We start from the raw sequence: 22,171 nt of genomic DNA, 5'->3' as shown, positions 1-22,171 counted from the left end.
GTTAAAACTGTTTAACATGTGACTCATGGTTCTTTAATGCTCACTTACTGAATGAAATATTAGATTACAGTAGATTTTGTAGAGTTTAATTCATTTTAGGGACTTTTTTTTTCCAAAACGCCTGATTAAAATTAAAATCTGAAGCTGTTCCTGAGCCTCTGGAGCCTTTGTGAAGCTGTGACTCTGAGTTTTGGACTCTGAAGTCTGTTTTACTCTCATCATAAGTAGAAAGCAGCTCTGATCAGAGGAAATCAGATTTTAAATCCTGTCTAGATTTTCTTTGTTAAATATATGAACGAGTGAAGCTGGTGTTGGAGGATCGGCTGATTGACACTAAAATGAGCTTCTGTTGAGTTTTGACCATTCTCACTAATAATGAGTTTTAGCCAGAATCCATATAAAATCTTATTTAAGGTTTTTTTTAACTTGTGTGTTTGGAGAACAAACTGACCCTGATGCTTCCCTGAATGATGGATCCGACTGGAAATAAGTCGGTTACAGTTTTATTCTTATGAACATCATATGAAGCAGCTCAAGAGTTCCCTTTTATCAGACGTAGACAAAATGGAATAAATAAATAAAAAGTCCAACGTAGGGTGAAAGTGCCTATAACAGGTCGGACAACTCATTGAACTAAAATGCAGTTACGTTTTATATAGTTAAATAAAATGTCATCCCAGAATAGCTCACTTTTAGATTTATAATTTCACTTCCTGTTTGTTCTTGATGACATCAGCAAACTCTGAGACAAAACCAATGTCACAGTTTTTCATTTGACAATTGAAAATATTCTAGAGCAACTTTATTTTGTTGAATTAACTAGAATGAGTGTCCCTGGTGTGATGTCACTTCCTGTCATTTTCTACAGATTTTTCAACGTTTTCTCCACAAATACCTGCTCGATCGGTGTAAAACTATCATTTATACGTGCGACAGTTATAAATACACCGAATAAAGTCACAATTAGAACATCGTATAACCCTGTCTTACGTAACTTTAAGCCAAAAACGGCCCTCGAGGATGAATATTTGCCTGATCTTGGTCTTCTTACACAGCACAAACTTTGAATTATTCAGTACTTTTAAACTTTTGTATTTTTAAAGTCGCTATTTGTTTACAATTCTCTTTTCTATTAGGAGAAGGCAGATTCATTTTTGATTTGCTGACGCCTGAACGCCGCAGAGTGCCTTTTACCGCGAGCCGTTTGATGAGGATAAAATCTGTTTTACACCCACGGGGGGGAAAAAAGGGAACTTGATTTGATTAAGATCGGCCCGTTTCTGCGCCGCGTCGGAGAAGAGTGCGGTCTCAAAGTGGCCCTCGAGTATCGGCTGATTTGAAGACTCTTAACCACGCGCCGAACACAATAGAAATACCTCAAAACCGTCACGTCAAATGGAAAAGTACAGAAGAAAAGCTTTTGTTATTAATGCCAGTTTGTTCCCATTTGTGGAGAAATCAAAAGTCGTATTTTCCGAGCGTTCGAAGAGACATAACAGCGATTGGCATTCATGTTTTGGCTTTAACTGTAGTGTCTGGCAGAAAGGGGGAAAACAGGAACTAAACACATTTGAAGATAAAAGTTATGACTAGTTTATGGTTATTTTAGAAGATAAAAGAAGAAAACACAAAGACTAAAGAAGAAACAGAAAGAAAACTATATATTGAAAGAGAGTCTAAGGACAGAGGACCCTGGGACATCGTCCCTCGCCACCACAGACATTGTCTGACTCCATCGCCACCACAGACATTGTTGATTCATTTCTCCCTGTGGCCCTCAGAGGCAACTGTTGTTGTGATTTTGGGCCTTACAAAAATAAATTAATTTGATTTGATATTGAACAGATTCAATAGTCTATTCAAAGCAATAAACAATTTAATAACGTTCAGATGCTTATTTTCCCAGAGGTTCACCAGGTAATTTTGTGCATTTTTAAACCCGATGCCCCACCACTGTAACAGCAGTAGTAGAAGCCATAGTAGTACCGTATTTTATATCATCCCGCACTGAGTAGTAGTGGTGTTAGTAGCAGTAGAATTAGCAGCAGCAGCAGCAGCAGCACAGCAGCAGCAGCAGCAGCAGCAGCAGCAGCACAGCAGCAGTAGCAGCAGCAGCAGCAGTAGTAGCAGCAGCAGCAGCAGCAGCAGCAGCACAGCAGCAGCAGCAGCAGCAGCAGCAGCAGCAGCAGCAGCAGTAGCAGCAGCACAGCAGCAGCAGCAGCAGCAGCAGCAGCAGCAGCACAGCAGCAGTAGCAGCAGCAGCAGCAGTAGTAGCAGCAGCAGCAGTAGTAGCAGCAGCAGCAGTAGTAGCAGCAGTAGCAGCAGCAGCAGCAGCAGCAGCAGCAGCAGTAGTAGCAGCAGCAGCAGCAGCAGCAGCAGTAGCAGCAGCAGCAGCAGCAGCAGCAGCAGCAGCAGCAGCAGCAGCACAGCAGCAGTAGCAGCAGCAGCAGCAGTAGTAGCAGCAGCAGCAGTAGTAGCAGCAGCAGCAGCAGCAGCACAGCAGCAGTAGCAGCAGTAGCAGTAGTAGTAGCAGCAGCAGCAGTAGTAGCAGCAGTAGCAGCAGCAGCAGCAGCAGCAGCAGCAGCAGCAGCAGCAGCAGCAGCAGTAGTAGCAGCAGCAGCAGCAGCAGCAGCAGTAGCAGCAGTAGCAGCAGCAGCACTAGCAGCAGCAGCAGCAGCAGCAGCAGTAGCAGCAGCAGCAGCAGTAGTAGCAGCAGCAGCAGTAGTAGCAGTAGCAGCAGCAGCACTAGCAGCAGCAGCAGCAGCAGCAGTAGCAGCAGCAGCACTAGCAGCAGCAGCAGCAGCAGCAGCAGCAGCAGCAGCAGCAGCAGCAGCAGCAGCAGCAGCAGCAGCAGCAGCAGCAGTAGTAGCAGCAGCAGCAGCAGCAGCAGCAGTAGCAGCAGCAGCAGCAGCAGCAGCAGCAGCAGCAGCACAGCAGCAGCAGCAGCAGCAGCAGCAGTAGCAGCAGCAGCAGCAGCAGCAGCACCAGCAGCAGCAGCAGCAGCAGCAGCAGCAGCAGCAGCAGCATCAGCAGTACATAAACTCACCGGCCTCAGGTCGCTCAGAGACACAGGGAGCTCTCTCAGAGTCAGGAGCAGGTCCAGCTGAGCGCTCAGGTACGAGATGTTACACATCTGCAGCGAGAGAAGATGAAATAATTGAATGTCACGGTTATTAGTTTAGTCAGTTTAGTTTATTCATCAGATACAATGCACATGCAAACATTGGGCCTCAGTCAACAGTAACTTCCACTTTAAGAAGATGCTTATTCAATAATCTGTGTAAAACATCTTAAAAACACTGTTTATAGAAATACATCGGTGTAAAAACATGACAGAATAACACTTGGTAAAAGGTCTTTCTGTTTGATTCCTTTGCTTAGTGAGCCTTTCATTTGGTGGAATTATGTCAAGATTGTATGAAATATTTTTATACTTTGTAAATCAGTTAAATATTTAGTTGCCCTCAGGCAAACTTTGCAACATGAACAGCAGCTTTTGCACCACAGTCTCTTCCAGAACGTGACGACCTGGAGCTTCCACCGTGGCCTAAAGCGAGCCAGGACCCATCGGGACTCGGTCGGGATCGGGACTCGGCCTGGATCGGGACTCGGTCGGGATCGGGACTCGGCCTGGATCGGTACTCGGCCTGGATCGGGACTCGGCCTGGATCGGGACTCGGCCGGCGGGATCGGTACTCGGCCTGGATCAGGACTCAGCCTGGATCGGGACTCGGCCGGCGGGATTGGGACTCGGCCTGGATCGGGACTCGGCCGGGATCGGGACTCGGCCTGGATCGGGACTCGGCCTGGATCGGGACTCGGCCTGGATCGGGACTCGGCCGGCGGGATTGGGACTCGGCCTGGATCGGGACTCGGCCGGGATTGGGACTCGGCCTGGATCGGGACTCGGCCGGGATCGGGACTCTGCCTGGATCGGGACTCGGCCGGCGGGATCGGGACTCGGTCTGGATCGGGGCTCGGCCGGGATCGGGACTCGGCCTGGATCGGGACTCGGCCGGCGGGATTGGGACTCGGCCTGGATCGGGACTCGGCCGGGATCGGGACTCGGCCTGGATCGGGACTCGGCCTGGATCGGGACTCGGCCTGGATCGGGACTCGGCCGGCGGGATTTGGACTCGGCCTGGATCGGGACTCGGCCGGGATTGGGACTCGGCCTGGATCGGGACTCGGCCGGGATCGGGACTCTGCCTGGATCGGGACTCGGCCGGCGGGATCGGGACTCGGTCTGGATCAGGGCTCGGCCGGGATCGGGACTCGGCCTGGATCGGGACTCGGCCGGCGGGATTGGGACTCGGCCTGGATCGAGACTTCTGCCGGCGGGATTGGGACTCGGCCTGGATCAGGACTCGGCCGGGATCGGGACTCGGCCTGGATCGGGACTCGGCCGGGATCGGGACTCGGCCTGGATCGGAGCTCGGCCGGGATCGGGACTCGGCCGGCGGGATCGGGACTCGGCCTGGATCGGGACTCGGGCGGGATCGGGACTCGTCCTGGATCGGGACTCGGCCTGGATCGGGACTCGGCCGGCGGGATTGGGACTCGGCCTGGATCGGGACTCGGCCGGGATCGGGACTCGGCCTGGATCGGGACTCGGCCTGGATCGGGACTCGGCCTGGATCGGGACTCGGCCGGCGGGATTTGGACTCGGCCTGGATCGGGACTCGGCCGGGATTGGGACTCGGCCTGGATCGGGACTCGGCCGGGATCGGGACTCTGCCTGGATCGGGACTCGGCCGGCGGGATCGGGACTCGGTCTGGATCAGGGCTCGGCCGGGATCGGGACTCGGCCTGGATCGGGACTCGGCCGGCGGGATTGGGACTCGGCCTGGATCGAGACTTCTGCCGGCGGGATTGGGACTCGGCCTGGATCAGGACTCGGCCTGGATCGGGACTCGGGCGGGATCGGGACTCGGCCAGCGGGATCAGGACTCGGCCTGGAGCAGACCGGTGCGACATGATTGGCTGATGCTGTCGACCTTTACGTTACTCACAGGCTCAGATAAATCGCTCTTGGCTCGGAGAGCAGGATTTCACTTACAATATATAAACATATGAAGTTAAAAGCGTTATTGATGACATTCTTAAATTTTATGTCACGATATCGTCACAATCCCCAGAATGTTCCACAGTACGGCATGACCACCCATCTCACACCCATCACCCATCTCACATTTATTCAATTGGAGGTGATTTTAGTCTCTCTTTCTCTCTCTTTTTTCTTTTCTTTTTTCTTTTTACAATATAGCGTAAAACACATACTTTGAGGACATACAACTCCAGTAGGTGGCAGTATTGTATTGGATACCAACCGCCATAAAACACCAAAGAAGAAGAAGGCGGTGATTTTCGTCCTCAAAAATACCTCGAAAACGGTCAGAATTTCGTGCGTTTTTGTTTTGAACCGGTAATGCGGGCTAAGCAGATCGCGCCGACGCTACGCCGAGCTAACAGCGCTAATTCCATTCCTCTCAGGCTAAAACCGTGTGAAATTAGTCTCTGGGTTTATCATAATCAGATCCTCAGGTGTTCACCGCCTTTTCTGCACAAAACTAATGAGAAATGGTTACCTCAACTCTGCGGCACACGGGGGAGAACGCATGAATATCAAAAGTGGATCTTTCATAAGTAATTCACAATTTGAACGGCGAACGCTCCAGTCGTGTAATAATGGGCGTTCTCGTGGGGTCTTGTTCTGTCTCAAACCAGCTCATCCTGTGCTTTAGACCTTCTTCTCTGCCACGTTCTGGGATTCTTAAAAAACGTTAAATCATTTCACATTTCAGTCGCGCCTCAAATGTCAAGGCTCTTGAATGTGTTTCGAACGAGCACTGCCAACTGGAGCTTAATATTAAAATGGAAATGGCAAATGTTATTACGACTGCCGGAGCGATGGATCAGATGGGTTGCTTTTTTTTTATTGATTTATTGATTTATTTACTTTTATAACCTTTTTGCCCCCCCGGCGTTTTCCAACGAGTTAAATTAAAGTCACACTGTACGTCATTTGAGCCAAAATGTGTCGACGATGATGAAAAAATATCACTAAATATAACAAACAAACAAAATATGCATTGACTTTCAGCACTTTATTCACATTTTTAATTTTAACAAATCTAAAAATAGATAGGAATAAAATGCAGTTGAGAAAAATATATTTAGAACGTTGCTAAAAGAAAATCTAAATAATAGCTCATTTTTTAGGGTTTAGAATTTCACTTCCTGTTTGTAATCGATGACATCACACTCGGAAATTACCCACCAAACACTGGGCCAAAACTCAAATAAAAATATATTAGAGTGACTTTATTTATTTACTTAATTTAGTTGTTTCTTTGGTGTAAATTGTGCACAAAGGAGTGTCTCTGGTGTGATGTCACTTCCTGTAACGTTTTCTCCACAAATACCAAATCGATTGGTGTAAAACTATAATCTATATGGTATAAACACACCAAATAAAGTCAAAATTTGAAAATCATAAAAACCCGTAATTGGCACTTCAACACTAGGACGGCAAAAATATACAAAAATGATAATAATTCGATTTGTTGTTTATGTTTAAAAAGTAGAATTCTGTTAAGCGAGCGCATCAGCATTTGAGAAAAGACTGAATTATGAACTGATAAAGTGATATCTCTTTTATTTTTAAGATTTAAGAGTTTGTCCGAGGTCGAAACTACAAGATTTAAAAAGACAGGACAATTAGTTCTCTGCAGAGGACATTTTAATATCTAATTGCAGGCATTGTGATTCGATAATTGCGCAGACTTAAGCTGTGATAAATTGTGATATGTTGTGCAGCGCTAAACACCACACTTCAGAGCATCTCAGAGTATAAGTATAGCCCTGTCATACGTGTACGTGTGAATAACTTCATGTTTCGTATATATCTCACTATAGTCAGAGTGAACATTTAGAAGCTACAAACGAAGCAGTCGACAGAAAAAGACTTCTAATCGAATTACCAAACTAGTCACTCGGGATAAATCATAAAAGCCATGTAAGGTCGCTGCTTTTACTCCGGCGTTTAACAAGTCTTCAAGGAGAATATAAAAAATTACACACAATGGCCGTGCAGGGCTTTTAGCGCCAGGAAGACATTTTATTCTCCATTTTAACCGGGAACATTTGGAGTAATTCATCATGACAATTATAAGTGAAGAGTTCACCGTGTTTCCACCTTGTTTTGATCACTATCGTTGGCTAAGCTTAAAGGCACAGTATGTTTTAGATTAAAGATCTGTATAAGATTAAAGAATGTATAAGATTAAAGAATGTGAAATTCTGTGAGAATGAGAAAGAATTTTTTTCTTTTCTTTTTTTTATAGGAGATCTTCTACTGAAAGTGTTTTTCAGACTTCCTATAAGCGATGTGATCTGTTCTTTTCTTCTGTATCTACCTCTGTATCTACCTGCGTTGCATCAATGAAATTTGTCCATGTGGGACAATAAAGGAATATCTTATCTTATCTTATCTTATCTTATAAAACCAGCGTGAATGAAGAAAAACACAACTCCAGGATTTGGATTCTAGCCAAACGTCCTCTGCATTTTAGCCAAACGTCCTCTGCGTTCGACCCAAACGTCCTCTGCGTTTGACCCAAACGTCCTGCGTTTGACCCATCCTTGGGGTTAAACCTGTCAGGAGCCACAGTGCCGTCTCGAACCAGTTTGGTTGAATGCTTTGAGTCGTTGGTTTGTTGTGTCAATGTGATTGTAATAAGTTTAATAAGTTTAGAGTGTTTGTTCCTCCTATAACGTTGCAGGAAAGTTCAAAACTCCAGGGATTAAAGGTGAGAACAGAAAAATAATGATGTTTTGTGAAGATTTGTTGTTTGTTTTCACCACAGAAAGAAACTGTGGCGGAATACAGCTACTTCAAAATACAGTTCTGCGGTGTTGTCACTCCCGGGGCAGGGGCGGGGCAGGGGCGGGGCATGGACGGGGCAGGGGCGGGGCAGGGGAAGGGCAGGGGCGGGGCAGGGCCATTTTCCCGTCCTCAATATACAATTCTCTGTTGAATTGATATGTAACGCATGTAACAATCACTGAAATATCGTGATGATGCGGTCATAATATATCAAATTACAATCTCCTTTGCCGGGATTGTTTTGTTGCAGCGACAACTAAAATAACTACATTTTCAGTGCAGACAACAAGCACTTTTATACAAGTCTGTGGAATGTTACAGGAATGATTGACACCAGAGCATTCTCAAGGCAGTTTGAAAAGAAAGAATGTACAGCAGTTCTTTTAGTGTAGTACTGATTCTGGGAGAGAAAACACATAAACAAGACCAAATGTCACCTTTCCAGAACAGTCTTAGAATGATATTGAGCTTTACCAGAATTAGTACAAGAAAACACAGTAACATAAAAAATACTATTATACGGTTGTTTTTACCTCAGCGTGCCAACAGCGAGCAAACTGCGAGCCAACTGCGAGCCAACAGCAAACAAACTGCGAGCTAACTGAGAGTCAACTACGAGCCAACTTCGAGCTAACTGCGAGCCAACTGCGAGCCAACAGTAAGCCAACTGCGAGCCAACAGTAAGCCAACTGCGAGCTAACTGCGAGCCAACTAGGACTCAACTTCCAGCTAACTGCGAGCCAAGTGCGAGCTAACTGCGAGCCAACTGCGAGTCAACAGCAAGCCAACTGCGAGCCAACAGTAAGCCAACTGTGAGCCAACAATAAGCCAACTGCAAGCTAACTGCGAGCCAACTAGGGCTCAACTTCCAGCTAACTGCGAGCCAACTGCGAGCTAACTGCAAGCCAAAGCAAGCCAACAGCGAACCAACTACGAGCAAACAGCGAGCAAATAGCGAGCCGACTACGAGCTAAGAACGAGCTAACAGTGAGGTATCGAGCCTGTTCCTTAGTATCAAAATCAAGCTTGACATTTTTTTTAGTGACAAGACTGGTTCTTAGATAAGATTTTTGTATTTACATGAAAAAAGTGGTTACCAAATTGAGGTTGAAGGGGTTTGGACGGAGCGAAAGTCTATATTTCTTCTTTTAAAGGGTCAAAAGTCTTCAAAATGGAAGAAAAAGTCATGAATCAGTGACGAAAACCATACCATACACGTATACCATACAACCACTACACCTTACACATCTTAATTGATTGTTTTTTACTTTTTAAACAAAAAAATTAAAATTGGGGTGTTATCAACCCTTGAACAGGTGAATTATAAAGCCATGTCATGATGTTTGGAGAAAAAGTTTATTGTTTGTTATATTTCCCTTTTTCGCACTAGTTTGACCGTCCAGCAAACGAGAGACAATTGCTGAGAGCTACAGATCGGTCCAGTCCTACAGTGACCTTGGCCCCGCCCCCGTCCCCCGCCGTCGCCGCCCGTCGCCCTCTGCACCCTGTACGGGCAGCTCTGGACATGAAACCCACCTCCATCATGTACTGGTCCACCACGTGAAGCTCCGCCACGGGCCCCTTGTGAGACTTGTACATCTCCACGTCGTCTGCGGTCGGCACGAACCTTCAAACGGAGAAAAGCATGTTTAATCATAAAGCCGAGCGGCCTTGTGCACTGGCATTTCGCATTTCGCCGAAAATAAAAGCCGCACTATGTAACTGTGGAGAGCTGAATAAATCAACGTGACGATCGCGATGCGTAAAAGCAAGATTTAATTTGATCAGGGAGAACGGATGAAATACAAATTATGCATACTGTATTCTTTTTTTAAATTGTGCTGCCCAAGTGTAAATGATGTGGCTTGAATCAAATATGGGACTAAATTGTCTAAAAGCTGTCTGTGCTGAGTGATTCTGTCATATTGTTGAGCTTTAAAACATGAAAGCGTCAAGGTCTGCTATCGAAAGAGGCTTCTTTTTACGCAGATATTAAGACTAATTACTATTAAAAACTTGTCAATGGCACAGAACGCTCGATGACATTTCAATTTCTTTTCCTTTGTTTCTTTAAATTTTACGTTAGCATTAGCTTTGAGACACAAACCCCTCTTTATAAACACAGAATGTCCTTCATGTTGTCAGTGACATCCACCCACAACTCACTGTCCACTGTGGGATCTATTGCTTTTCGCACAGCTCGACAAAAAGAATTATAGATATACATGCGTTCGCACATCCGGGAACTTGTACAGTAGCAACCGAGTCCGCCATTTTGAAAGGGGCACAACAGCACGTCTACTACATACGATATCCAGGATATATGAGGCCAAAATGCCAAAAACCTGCGTTCTGTCAGGACATTGCTCTGTTGTCAGACCAAGGAATGAGAGCTTTGTTAGCAAACCTTAGTTTGCCGTTATCGTCTAAATAATCAAAGTATTCGTAGCTCATTGTGCCGTAGAAAAGGATGCAGTCGTGATGGTTGCTAGTATATCGGTGCCCCTTTCAAAATGGCCGCTATGGGGAAGTCCCGGATGTATGACGTCACCACGAATGCATGTATAGTGTAGTGTCACACCCGACAGTTAAAATATTGATTGTTTTCAGTTATTTTCTCTTTAGTTGCTCTCTACTGCCCCCTGCTGTTTATGAACCTGCTCCTGTGCTGCCGTTGAGCCGCTGCAGTTAGAAATGCATTGTTGTGCTAATGTCGCTAACACTGTCCGGGTCGATACATTAACGTAAACCTATCTACAGTTTGGTGGATTGGAGCAGCTTCTTGGGTTTTATTGTTTGATTTGAGTCGTTACAATCCACACACTTAGTTAAACATTGCTCATAGTTTTTAGACTTGACGCTGGAACGCAGAGACTCTGAGCAACCGTCTCTCCGAGTTACAACCTCTGAAGACGACTGGAACTCAGCAAGCAAACAGCGAGAAAACAGCGAGCTAACAACGAGCTAACAGCGAGCTAACAACGAGCAAACAGCAAGCTAACAATGAGCTAACAGCGAGCTAACAGCGAGAAAACAGCGAGCTAACAGCGAGAAAACAGCAAGCAAACAACGAGCAAACAGCAAGCTAACAGCGAGCTAACAGCGAGCTAACAGCGAGAAAACAGCAAGCTAACAACGAGCAAACAGCAAGCAAATAGCGAGCTAACAGCGAGCTAACTGCGAGCTAACAACGAGCAAACAGCAAGCTAACAGTGAGCTAACAGCGAGAAAACAGCAAGCTAACAACGAGCAAACAGCAAGCAAACAGCGAGCTAATTATCATGTGGTCTTCAAAATGGTTTAAAAAGCCTGATTATTGCAAACTAACCTTCAATAACTTTGTGTTCACATTCCAGAATCTGATGACATGATTTCGGACGGTGGACAGGGGCCAATGTACCTCTACAGGACATTCACTTAAGATCCACAAATGTTAAAGATACTGCTTAAAGTCGCTTAAACTTCAGAAGCTGCAGTGAAAACCTAAAGTCACTGATGGAGAAGACTTTGAGCTTTGTGCCACTTTCTGTTTCATGCAGATCGGCCCGGTAACCCAGGACAACCAATCTGCTAACTGAGAATTCTGATCTATCTCCACCTCAATGTTCTGATATCATATGAACACAACCCACTCAACCGTGTCCAAACATAAAAAATCATATTGCATATCAACATCAAGAATCCATCGTTTTGCTCAACATAAATAAATGATCCATGTTGTTTATTTTATTTAGGATCAAACTTATGAATAAACTACTGTGGATGTCAAAGCAATAAAATATAGTACGACCAGCTGTACATTTTATTTATGTTGTCGTTGAGTGCTGTTTGTGACATGATGGAGATGAAACGTAAACACTACATAAACGCACGTGGAACCTTTACACTTTTAGTCGCATTTTAAATTATTGATTTATTGAGACTGTTTTTGCGAGATGTGCTTTTTCTTTTTGACCTTTGCCCCTTCATGTACTTCCTCTTAATCCAGCGAACAGACGTGACAGTGAAAAGGGAGCCAAGTCGTGAATGAATAGCTACATGTACAAGATTGTTCAAAAATATTCATTTAAAGTTGAATAGTAGTCATTTTGCCTGCAATAAAAATAAATAGCAAACTTTCTGACACGTTAAATAGTTCATTCTAGGCCTGCATTAAACTGGCAATATTCAAGATTTTAAATTAAATATACTAAAGCTAGACATTTAAATTTGAGTGTTCACAATTGGCAAATTAAACAAGTTACATATTTAGGACAAATCACATGTCAAAAACATCAGTACCCAAATATTATTAAAACTAGAATCCGAAATAGATTAATTTGAGAAAGTAAAACAATGACAGACCTGTAGATTTCCTGATGGGTTCATACTCACACAAACACTACATTATAATTGTGACTAAACTAGGACTAAACCCAGAACTAAACACAAACAAGGGCGGGGCTAAACCAGGACTAAACACGGACAAGGGCGGGGCTAAACCAGGACTAAACACGGACAAGGGCGGGGCTAAACCAGGACTTAACACGAACAATGAACTCATCATTACTTCATCATGAGTAACACTGTTAACATGAACTTATCATTACTTCATCATGAGTTACACTGTTGTCATGAACTCATCACTACTTCATCATGAGTTACACTGTTGTCATGAACTCATCATTACTTCATCATGAGTTACACTGTTAACATGAACTCATCATTACTTCATCATGAGTTACACTGTTAACATGAACTCATCATTACTTCATCATGAGTAACACTGTTAACATGAACTCATCATTACTTCATCATGAGTTACACTGTTGTCATGAACTCATCACTACTTCATCATGAGTAACACTGTTAACATGACCTCTTCATTACTTCATCATGGGTAACACTGTTAACATGAACTCATCATTACTTCATCATGAGTTACACTGTTAACATGAACTCATCATTACTTCATCATGAGTAACACTGTTAACATGAACTCATCATTACTTCATCATGAGTTACACTGTTGTCATGAACTCATCATTACTTCATCATGAGTAACACTGTTAACATGAACTCATCATTACTTCATCATGAGTTACACTGTTAACATTAACTCATCATTACTTCATCATGAGTTACACTGTTAACATGAACTCATCATTACTTCATCATGAGTTACACTGTTGTCATGAACTCATCATTACTTCATCATGAGTAACACTGTTAACATGAACTCATCATTACTTCATCATGAGTTACACTGTTAACATTAACTCATCATTACTTCATCATGAGTTACACTGTTAACATGAACTCATCATTACTTCATCATGAGTTACACTGTTGTCATGAACTCATCATTACTTCATCATGAGTAACACTGTTAACATGAACTCATCATTACTTCATCATGAGTTACACTGTTAACATTAACTCATCATTACTTCATCATGAGTTACACTGTAAATGTGACACATTGGACATGGCCAGTCCAGTGCAAATGAACACAAGTGTCAGTCAAATTTGCTGCTCCGCCGCACAGAGACCGTAGCACTTAAAATCAAAATATGGATAACTTTTGATGCCCCGTTTGAGTATATGATTTCCCCAAATATGAACTTGATCGAGCTATCGCCCTAGGAGGAGTTCGTTAAAGTGTGAAGCGTAAAAATGTGGTGATTTGAGCGATTTTCCCATAAGGATAACATGGGATGTTTCTGTCATCGCTACGGTTACGCCGTACAAAATATGACTTTGGCTCTCATACTTTTATGATCAGGATGGCAAATTAGAATTTTGTTCAAAATATCATGTCATTTGGAAAAACTCTATTGTTTATAGGCCACTCTGAAGGCCAAATAGTCAGAATTCTGGGAAACGTTTGCGGCTCCGTCGCACAGAGACCGTAAAAGCTATCCTTAAAATTTGGATAACTTTAGATGCTCCACTTGTCTAGAGGACGTACACCGATTTTGAGGTCGGTGGGCAAAACGCACTAGAAGGAGTTCGTTAAAGTGTGAAACAGAAAAATGTGGATATTCGAGAGATTTAGCGGTTTTCCCATAGGGATAACATGGGAGGTTTATGTCATCGCTACGACTACGCCGTAAAAATTCAGGCATTTGTCTGTTTGGCTTTTTTGATCGGGACGCCAAAATAGAATTTTGGGTAAAGTTTAGAAAATTTTGGTAAAACTAATTTTTGACCTTCAATGTTAATTTAAAGGTCACTCTGTAGGGGACGCTATCGCGCCCATTTCAATTTTGTCATCATAAACTGGTCCAAACTAGAAAGTTGAACAACTGCTTCAATTTTGGTCCTAATTGGACTTGTTTTGATCAAATGGGAAATTTTTTTTAGATCTGCAATATCCCAAAATAAGTTGTCCAACTTTGCGGCTGCGCCGCACACAGACCGTAAAAGGTATCTCAAAAAATTGGATAACTTTAGATGCCCCACTCCGCCGATTTTGAAGTCGGTGGGCAAAACGCCCTAGGAGGAGTTCGTCAAAGTTTGACGTGAACAAAATGGCTAACACAGCGTGTTTTCATTTTCAAAGGAAGATGGAGGCCATAGGGTAAGTCTGGGGGCGTGGCCACAATAAAATTTGTTTTTTGTCCTCACAAGAGGAATGCGTGTTCCGAATTTCGTAGCTTTACGACAAAGTTGACCTCGGGGCGTCTCCCATAGGCGCATTGTATTTAGACTTTTGTCGGTGGCGCTGTCGCGCCATTTTTTTAGGAAAAAAAACAACATTTTTCGCCGATTCTGAATTTTGGGCAAAGTTTGGTGAGTTTTTGAGCATGTTCAGGGGGTCAAATTAGAGTTCAAAGCGATGAAGAACAAGAAAAATAATAATAATAATAATATTTTTAGCAAAAACAATATAGCCGTTTGCACTATAACAACAAATTATACATCGTTTGAAAGCTCTAAGCCTTCCCCATGCCGCCATGGGGTGGAATCATCATTACGAGCGCTTACTCGCTCGTCACTCCCTATTTCGTCGGGATGCCCCGCCCACTCCCCATAGACTTCCATTGATTTGAGCAGAAACAAGCATGGCCCATGCCTGCGGCATGGGTTCTCGCGTACGGGACGATGCCAGGATTGTTTTTGGAGGAATGCAGCGCTTCGCGCTGCTGTTGTCAACAATGAGTGAATGGGCTACGCCCATTCACTCATTGTTGACTATTTCTGTCATAGCAGGAGTAAGTATGCATGATCCATGCCTTCGGCATGGGCTAGTTCACTGTACTTGCCAGGGGCGACGGGGTACCGAACATGCGGGCTGCGCCCGGATGTTCGGTCAGACAGTTGCAATGCGGCCTTCGGCAGCGTTGCGGGAGCAATAGGCCCTCCGCCCTGCTGGGGCTCGGGCCTAAATATAGCCGCAAGCGGCAATGATCGGCCCTCGCCACGCCGCAAGAGGAGGGGGCGCTAGCGCGCCCCAATTGTCCTTTTATTACATCTACTGCTGAATCTGTGACGCTGTCACATCTTCTCCCCTTTGTTTTACCATCAAAAAGCAATTTTATTTTGAATTCTTGGCAAAATGTGCGGCTTTGCCGCACAGACACCGTGACTCTGAATAAAAATGTGGATAACTTTTGATGGTCCACCCCTGAAGATGAGTCTCACCAAATTTCAGGTTAATATGTCTAACGCCCTAAAAGGAGTTCGTGAAAGTCTAAAGTGTAAACATGTTCTGGCGATTTCCCCATTGGAATAACATGGAAGGTTTCGGTCATCGTTACGGCAACGCCATAACAATTATGACATGGGTCTCATTGACTTTTTTGATGGGGATTCTAAAATTTAGTTGTGAAACAATGTTTCCCATTTTTCAAATATCATAAACTATACATTTTCGGAAAACGCTCGCGCTTTCCTACCTCATGGTGTGGGTCCCTGGTCACTGACGGGTACTTTCGTTAATTTTGAGTGGGCTCCGCCCACTTTGTGTTTTTGGCCCTCTATACAGTAATAATGTTCAATTTTTGCATTACATGCTTATATGCACGGAACATGCAAGAGATGGGGAACGTATTCGTGAGGTACTTAGCGCAAATGAGTGCTTTATATGGGGATGACGACCGCTTCGCGGTCGTCATCCCAATGTAAGGTGCTCGTTTAGTGCGCACTTTTGCACGGGCTTCGCCCGTTTACAACGGTAATGTTCCATTTTCCTACTACTAATTAGTATGCACGGGGCGTGCATGAGTGAAGGAGTGCGTTAGTGAGTGTTTGGAAGTGGGCGAGCGCTTCGCGCTCGATTTCGTGCGCACTACGTGCGCACTTTCGCAGCCGTGCTTCGCACGGCCTTACGAGATTAATAGGCCTCTCGCCAGCTTGTGGCGCTCGGGCCTAAATATAGCCGCAAGCGGCAATGATCGGCCCTCGCCACGCCGCCGCCACGCCGCCGCCACACCGCCGCCACGCCGCAAGAGGAGGGGGCGCTAACGCGCCCCAATTGTCCTTTTATTACGCCTACTGCTGAATCTGTGACGCTGTCACATCTTCTCCCCTTTGTTTTACCATCAAAAAGCAATTTTATTTTGAATTCTTGGCAAAATGTGCGGCTTTGCCGCACAGACACCGTGACTCTTTGAATGAAAATGTGGATAACTTTTGATGGTCTTGAAGATGAGTCTCACCAAATTTCAGGTTAATAGGGCTGACGCCCTGGGAGGAGTTTGTGAAAGTCTAAAGTGTAAACATGTTCTGGCGATTTCCCCATTGGAATAACATGAAAGGTTTCGGTCATCGTTACGGCAACGCCATAACAATTATGACATGAGTCATTGACTTTTTTGATGGGGATGCTAAAATTGAGTTGTGTGTCAAATTTCATATAATTTCGCAAAACTAAACATTTAACCTCCATATAAAATCTGTAGGGGGCGCTGTGGCGCCAAATGAATTTATTTCACTTCAAGTAGGTTTAGGGCAAAGAGTTTAACAACTGATTTTAATTTGACGCAATTCGGACTTTATCTGCGCAAACGGCAGAAATTTTAAATATGGGAGATTTCTGAAATTCTAGCTACAGTTTGCGGCTTCGCCGCACAGAGACCGTGAGAGGTATCAATGTAATTTGGATAACTTTTGATGTCCCACTCCTCAGTAGCATTTTCACCAAATTTCAGCTTTTTAGGGCCAACACCCTGGGAGGAGTTCGTAAAAGTACGACGTTTGGAAAAACTCCGAAGTCATGTTTAGCCATTTTTGAAGCAATATGGCCGACATTTGGTTGGGCGGACGGCGTTGCCGTAATAATATTTTTTACTTCTCTTGTCACCATCTACCTCTGCGCCAAATTTCATGATTCTACGATCAGATTTTTTTTGGGTCATTTCCCATCTCTCAATGCATTTTTGGTACATTTGGGGGCGCTGACGCGCCAATTTTTTTTTATTTTAGAAAAGGGAAATAGCCAGAATGTAGAGAGGCACGATTTTTAGAGGTGTGAACATTTTTGTGACTTTTCGTCAATGTTCACTGGGTGAAAAATAGGGGGGTTGGTCCCGAGAAGAAGAAAGAAGAAAGAATAATATTCCGATGCGAAAACAATGTTTCCCATTTTTCAAATATCATAAACTATACATTTTCGGAAAGCGCTCGCGTTTTCCTACCTCATGGTGTGGGTCCCTGGTCACTGACGGGTACTTTCGATAATTTTGAGTGGGCTCCGCCCACTTTGTGTTTTTGGCCCTCTATACAGTAATAAAGTTTGATTTTTGCATTACATGCTTATATGCACGGAACATGCAAGCGATGGGGAACGTATTTGTGAGCTACTTAGGGCAAATGAGTGCTTTATATGGGGATGACGACCAATGTAAAGTGCTCGTTTAGTGCGAACTTTTGCACGGGCTTCGCCCGTTTACAACGGTAATGTTCCATTTTCCTACAACTAATTAGTATGCACGGGGCGTGCATGAGTGGAGGAGTGCGTTAGTGAGTGTTTGGAAGTGGGCGAGCGCTTCGCGCTCGATTTTGTGCGCACTACGTGCGCACTTTCGCAGCCGTGCTTCGCACGGCCTTACGAGATTAATAGGCCTCTCGCCAGCTTGTGGCGCTCGGGCCTAAATATAGCCGCAAGCGGCAATGATCGGCCCTCGCCACGCCGCCGCCGTCACGCCGCAAGAGGAGGGGGGCGCTAACGCGCCCCAATTGTCCTTTTATTACGACTACTGCTGAATCTGTGACGCTGTCACATCTTCTCCCGTTTGTTTTACCATCAAAAAGCAATTTTATTTTGAATTCTTGGCAAAATGTGCGGCTTTGCCGCACAGACACCGTGACTCTTTGAATAAAAATGTGTATCACTTTTACCCCTGAAGATGAGTCTCACCAAATTTCAGGTTAATAGGGCTAACGCCCTGGGAGGAGTTTGTGAAAGTCTAAAGTGTAAACATGTTCTGGCAATTTCTCCATTGGAATAACATGGGAGGTTTCGGTCATTGTTGGCAAAGCCGTAACAATTATGACATGAGTCTCATTGACTTTTTTGATGGGGCCAAAATTGAGTTGTGTGTCAAATTTCATATAATTTCGCAAAACTAAACATTTAACCTCCATATAAAATCGGTAGGGGGCGCTGTGGCGCCAAATTAATTTATTTCACTTCAAGTAGGTTTAGGGCAAAGAGTTTAACAACTGATTCTAATTTGACGCAATTCGGACTTTATTTGCGCAAACGGCAGAAATTTTAAATATGGGAGATTTCTGAAATTCTAGCTACAGTTTGCGGCTTCGCCGCACAGAGACCGTGAGAGGTATCAATGTAATTTGAATAACTTTTGATGTCCCACTCCTCAGTAGCATTTTCACCAAATTTCAGCTTTTTAGGGCCAACGCCCTGGGAGGAGTTTGTAAAAGTAAGACGTTTGGAAAAACTCCCAAGTCATGATTAGCCATTTTTGAACCAATATGGCCGACATTTGGTTGGGCGGACGGCGTTGCCGTAATAATATTTTTTACTTCTCTTGTCACCATCTACCTCTGCGCCAAATTTCATGATTCTACGATAAGATTTTTTTTGGGTCATTTTCTATCTTAATGCATTTTTGGTACATTTGAGGGCGCTGACGCGCCAATTTTTTAAATTTTAGTAAAGGGAGATAGCCAGAATGTAAGGAGGCACGATTTTTAGAGGTGTGTAAATTTTTGTGACTTTTCGTCAATGTTCACTGGGTGAAAAATAGGGGGGTTGGTCCCGAGAAGAAGAAGAAGAAGAAGAAGAAGAAGAAGAAGAAGAAGAAGAAGAAGAAGAAGAAGAAGAAGAAGAAGAAGAAGAAGAAGAAGAAGAAGAAGAAGAAGAAGAAGAAGAAGAAGAAGAAGAAAGCGCTCGCGCTTTCCTACCTCATGGTGTGGGTCCCTGACGGGTACTTTCGATAATTTTGAGTGGGCTCCGCCCACTTTGTGTTTTTGGCCCTCTATACAGTAATAAAGTTTGATTTTTGCATTACATGCTTATATGCACGGAACATGCAAGCGATGGGGAACGTATTTATGAGCTACTTAGCGCAAATGAGTGCTTTATATGGGGATGACGACCAATGTAAAGTGCTCGTTTAGTGCGAACTTTTGCACGGGCTTCGCCCGTTTACAACGGTAATGTTCCATTTTCCTACAACTAATTAGTATGCACGGGGCGTGCATGAGTGGAGGAGTGCGTTAGTGAGTGTTTGGAAGTGGGCGAGCGCTTCGCGCTCGATTTCGTGCGCACTACGTGCGCACTTTCGCAGCCGTGCTTCGCACTGCCTTACGAGACTAATAGGCCTCTCGCCAGCTTGTGGCGCTCGGGCCTAATAATATTTTTTGCAAAAACAATATAGTCGTTTCCACTATAACAACAAATTATACATCGTTGGAAAGCTCTAAGCCTTCCCCATGGGTTGGAATCATCATTACGAGCGCTTACGCGCTCGTCATTCCCTTTCCCGTCGGGGTGCCCCACCCACTCCCCATAGACTTCCATTGATTTGAGCAGATACAAGCATGGCCCATGCCTGTGGCATGGATTATCGCGTACGGGACGATGCCAGGAAGGTTTTTGGAGGAATGCAGCGCTTCGCGCTGCTGTTGTCAACAATGAGTGAATGGGCTACGCCCATTCACTCATTGTTGACTATTTCTGTCATAGCAGGAGTAAGTATGCATGATCCATGCCTTCGGCATGGGCTAGTTCACTGTACTTTCCAGGGGCGACGGGGCAAACATGCGGGCACAGCCCGCATGTTTGGTCAGACAGTTGCAACGCTGCCTTCAGCAGCGTTGCGGGAGCAATAGGCCCTCCGCCCTGCTGGGGCTCGGGCCTAATAATAATAATTAAAAAAAAAATAATATTTTTAGCAAAAACAATATAGCCGTTTCCACTATAACAACAAATTATACATCGTTTGAAAGCTCTAAGCCTTCCCCATGCCGCCATGGGGTGGAATCATCATTACGAGCGCTTACGCGCTCGTCACTCCCTATTCCGTCGGGATGCCCCGCCCACTCCCCATAGACTTCCATTGATTTGAGCAGATACAAGCATGGCCCATGCCTGCGGCATGGACTCTCGCGTACAGGACGATGCCAGGAGGGTTTTTGGAGGAATGCAGCGCTTCGCGCTGCTGTTGTCAACAATGAGTGAATGGGCTACGCCCATTCACTCATTGTTGACTATTTATGTCATTGCAGGAGTAAGTATGCATGATCCATGCCTTCGGCATGGGCTAGTTCACTGTACTTGCCAGGGGCAACGGGGTACCAAACATGCGGGCTGCGCCCGCACGTTTGGTCAGACAGTTGCAACGTTGCCTTTGGCAGCGTTGCAGGAGCAATAGGCCCTCCGCCCTGCTGGGGCTCGGGCCTAATGACTCAATCTTGATTCAAATACCATTAATTGTCCAGTTAGTATCAATCACAAATCGGACCACAACAGTATTAGATATTTCCCGATACTGCGCAGCCTCCAAAACAAAAAGGACATTGACTCTGTTCCGCTGCACTCAATCTGAACTTGTTTCCTTCCTCCGGTCAATTCTCTGCTTTCTCTTTAAAAAACAACAACAACAACAACAAAAACATTCACTTCATCCTGAGACCGGCTCTGATCATGAGACCATGCCACCGGAGAAGCCACGCGCCCATCAATATTTCAGCCTCTGGTGGGTGTGGTCCCTCTCAAGACGTTCTACTCCCCCTCGACCTTTGCTGCTGCGCATTAAAATAGACATTGTGCTTTTTCATTCGGAATAACTGAAGTCCGCCATTAGATCAGACACGCCGCAGGTCGGTAAACTTCAGGTACTGCATACGGGGCACCACTTTACCTGACTATATCCCTCCCGAGACCACGGCAATAGTGTCCCGTCTCCATAAATAACCAGAAAGATTAAAGTTTGATGACTCCGCTGCTCTGCAAAAAGGTTTGCGCTTTTCCGCTCTTCGTGGATCCAAAACGACCGGTGTGTGTATTTGTTTTAGAAGCTTGACAAGCCTCTCAAAGCGCCGCGGTAAACCATAATTCATCCAGACACATTCAAACGTGGAGTAAAGACGGGACGAGACGCAATTCATTCCCGCGAGACGAGACCCGAGATCCGCGAAACGGAAACGAGATAAGATTTTGACACGGTTTGTAATAAATAAGTTGCGTGATCCGGCTCGCGATATGGATCACAGCTTTTTGTTTTTCATATTTTTTGCAGTCATTGTAGCGCTGCCGGTCTGAAGCATTTACAACGCCGACGGTTTTGAAAGGAATCTCTACAATGTCTTCCTCACTAACTGTTGTGCAAAGGTTTCAAACTTTAAAAAGTCCAAGGCCGTGTCCGAATGTCCACACTCTTCCCTACAGAGGGCACTATTCAGGGCTCACTCCGTTTTGTAGCGGTGTCCGAATGTCCCACAGGTTTTGAAAAGTAGCAGTGTCAATACAGACCACAATGCATTGCGAGAGACGAGAAAAACAACAGCGATGGGTCTTTAACTGGACACAACAGACAGAATGAAGCAGAAGAGCTGTTTAAACGCTCTGTCGACTCCAGAATATGAACAAAAAACGCTCTGTTATGCCGCAGAGTTGCTAGCGTTAGCCGCTAACCTTAGCTTGAATTGCCGTCGCAGGCAAAACGTTGAATAATCCAGTCCGTTTTTTGGTTTAATGTGAGAGCCAGGACATGTGTGGTGATCATTTGTTCATAAATATGTCCGTGCCAGATGGATTTTACCAATATTTATTACAGAAATCTACTTTTATCTGTGTTTCTTTCACTCGGACGCCAGTGTCACGTTACCGCG

The 22,171-nt window shown here is 44.7% G+C and overlaps 1 protein-coding gene and 1 long non-coding RNA gene across 2 annotated transcripts in view; one reads left to right on the top strand and one right to left on the bottom strand.

The window, feature by feature from the left end:
- The window catches only part of LOC140362691 (uncharacterized), a 573,302-nt gene that overhangs the window by 500,975 nt on the left and 50,156 nt on the right, over positions 1-22,171 (top strand). The window lies entirely within an intron of this gene.
- LOC140362685 (uncharacterized) overlaps positions 1-22,171 on the bottom strand; it is a 69,276-nt gene that overhangs the window by 20,754 nt on the left and 26,351 nt on the right. The window contains exons 9-10 of the mRNA XM_072448837.1: positions 9,425-9,515; positions 3,047-3,133 (exon numbers count right to left, since the gene is read on the bottom strand). Coding sequence (XP_072304938.1) covers positions 3,047-3,133; positions 9,425-9,515 — 178 coding nt within the window. The remainder of the gene's footprint in view (positions 1-3,046; positions 3,134-9,424; positions 9,516-22,171) is intronic.

This window comes from Eucyclogobius newberryi, unplaced genomic scaffold, assembly GCF_026437365.1.
Source record: "Eucyclogobius newberryi isolate DKJ021-1_F unplaced genomic scaffold, fEucNew1.0.hap1 SCAF_17, whole genome shotgun sequence".
NCBI lineage: Eukaryota > Metazoa > Chordata > Actinopteri > Gobiiformes > Gobiidae > Eucyclogobius > Eucyclogobius newberryi.
This window is presented reverse-complemented; position numbering and strand designations above follow the sequence as displayed.